The 1,647-nt window shown below is 38.4% G+C and overlaps 1 protein-coding gene across 1 annotated transcript in view; it reads left to right on the top strand.

Annotated features, from left to right (window-relative positions):
- Positions 1-1,592, top strand: part of LOC107575862 (TATA box-binding protein-associated factor RNA polymerase I subunit B-like) — a gene marked incomplete at its 5' end in the record, with an annotated part of 3,326 nt that extends 1,734 nt beyond the window's left edge. The window contains 4 exons of the mRNA XM_016262183.1: positions 858-859; positions 925-1,024; positions 1,115-1,262; positions 1,399-1,592. Of these exons, the coding sequence (XP_016117669.1) occupies positions 858-859; positions 925-1,024; positions 1,115-1,262; positions 1,399-1,592 (444 nt within the window). The remainder of the gene's footprint in view (positions 1-857; positions 860-924; positions 1,025-1,114; positions 1,263-1,398) is intronic.
- Between the last annotated feature and the right edge of the window lie 55 nt (positions 1,593-1,647).

Here is a 1,647-nt window from a genome sequence, read left to right as displayed (position 1 = left end):
CAAAGTAGTCCGTGTGACATCAGTGGTTCAACTGTAAAGTTACAACACTGACCCAGATCCGACGTAATGATATCATCATGCCGGATCTGGGTCAGCGCCGGCATCGCCACATGCTCGCGTCATGGTACTGTCGTGAACGTGCGTCCAAAGTGACCCAGTAGAGACGAAAATGTGGAATAAAGTAGTTATTTTTGTTTTCTTTGCGCAAAAAAGTATTCTCATAGCTTCGTAACTTTACAGTTGAACCACTGATGTCACACGGACTACTTTGTCGATCATCTTGGTACTTTTCTGGACCTTGAACGTGGTAGTTACCTTGCTGTCCATGGGAGGGTCAGAGAGCCGTCAGATTTCATCAAAAATATCTTAATTTGTGTTCTGAAGATGAACGAAGGTCTTACAGGTTTGGAACAACACAAGGGTGAGTAATTAATGACAGAATTTTCATTTTTGGGTGAACTAACCCTTTAAATCTAACATTTTATTTAATAAGATTTTTTTGGGGTTTATTTATTATTACTTTATAGTTATATTGATATATACAAAATTGTGTAGCCCTACAAACAATCACAGCAAAACTTCTTATTTGTCAGAAAAATTTGATTTTCCCCCAAATCATGCAGTCCACTTATAAGATTAATTAAAGGTGTAAAGTTTTTTTTTGCATAACATACACCAAAGTATCCTCCCTTATTTACATGCATTTAAATGGGGTCAAATTTGATTTGATGCTGACTTGATGCTATTTATATGCGTTTAATATGTTTTGCTTTGGATGATTTTTAGGCCCAAAATTTTGTCCTAAGCAATGTTTCTGCTTGGTGTGCAGCATTAAACATTTCTGTCAGTGTGTTTAGATGTAATATCATGATTACATGATGGCTTTTATACTGTGTATATTTTATACTGTGATATTTCATGCAGGATGGTCTCAGAGAGGTGTGTTCCTTACATGAACATTCATGAGTCATTTCCAGAGGAGCTGAGTCTGTTCGGAAAAGATGTCCAGTTCTTTAATGTTCGGGTGAGGAAGACAAATCTGGTTCGCATTTCTTCAGTCAAGAAACAATGTATTGTATTTCTAATAGCTATGACGACTTCTGGTCTTCCACAGTACCTTCCGTCCTACTCGCTGGTTCATAAAGAAGCTGTGACTCTGGCTCGGATCTTGCAATTACCCTCCTTCCCAACAGTTTCGAAGGATTGCTTTCTCCACCCGTTTCCGCTCACTGTCCGCTATCTGTTGGAGGCAAACCTCCCAAGTGGGTGTTTTTGACAGTAATGTTTGTGGCAAATGATGGCTTAAGATTTGAAATAAATTTACCCAACACATATAATCGTCTTTTTATCTGTTTGTTTGATACACTTTTGACTCCATTTATTTCTGATCTTTCCCAGATGACCTTCATGTTTGGGTCCACAAGGTTATAAGACAGGCTGCTATGGGGGACAGCTCTTTTCTGACCTTTGAACCCAGCAAGGAGAAGCCTCATCTCTTGCGCTATGACATTCAAGCAGTAGCTGTCATCATTGTCACCTTGAAGCTCCTTTTCAAGTTGAATGATCATGTGGAGTGGTACATAACTTCATAATTTGTAACTAAAGGTTTTGGAGTTATCGAAGTCCATGCAAAAAGTAAATTTTTTT

The sequence above is a fragment of the Sinocyclocheilus grahami genome, unplaced genomic scaffold, assembly GCF_001515645.1.
Source record: "Sinocyclocheilus grahami isolate Dianchi unplaced genomic scaffold, SAMN03320097.WGS_v1.1 scaffold2962.1, whole genome shotgun sequence".
In the NCBI taxonomy this organism is placed as follows: domain Eukaryota; kingdom Metazoa; phylum Chordata; class Actinopteri; order Cypriniformes; family Cyprinidae; genus Sinocyclocheilus; species Sinocyclocheilus grahami.
The sequence above is the reverse complement of the archived record's forward strand: the minus strand, read 5'-3'. Positions and strand labels throughout refer to the sequence as shown.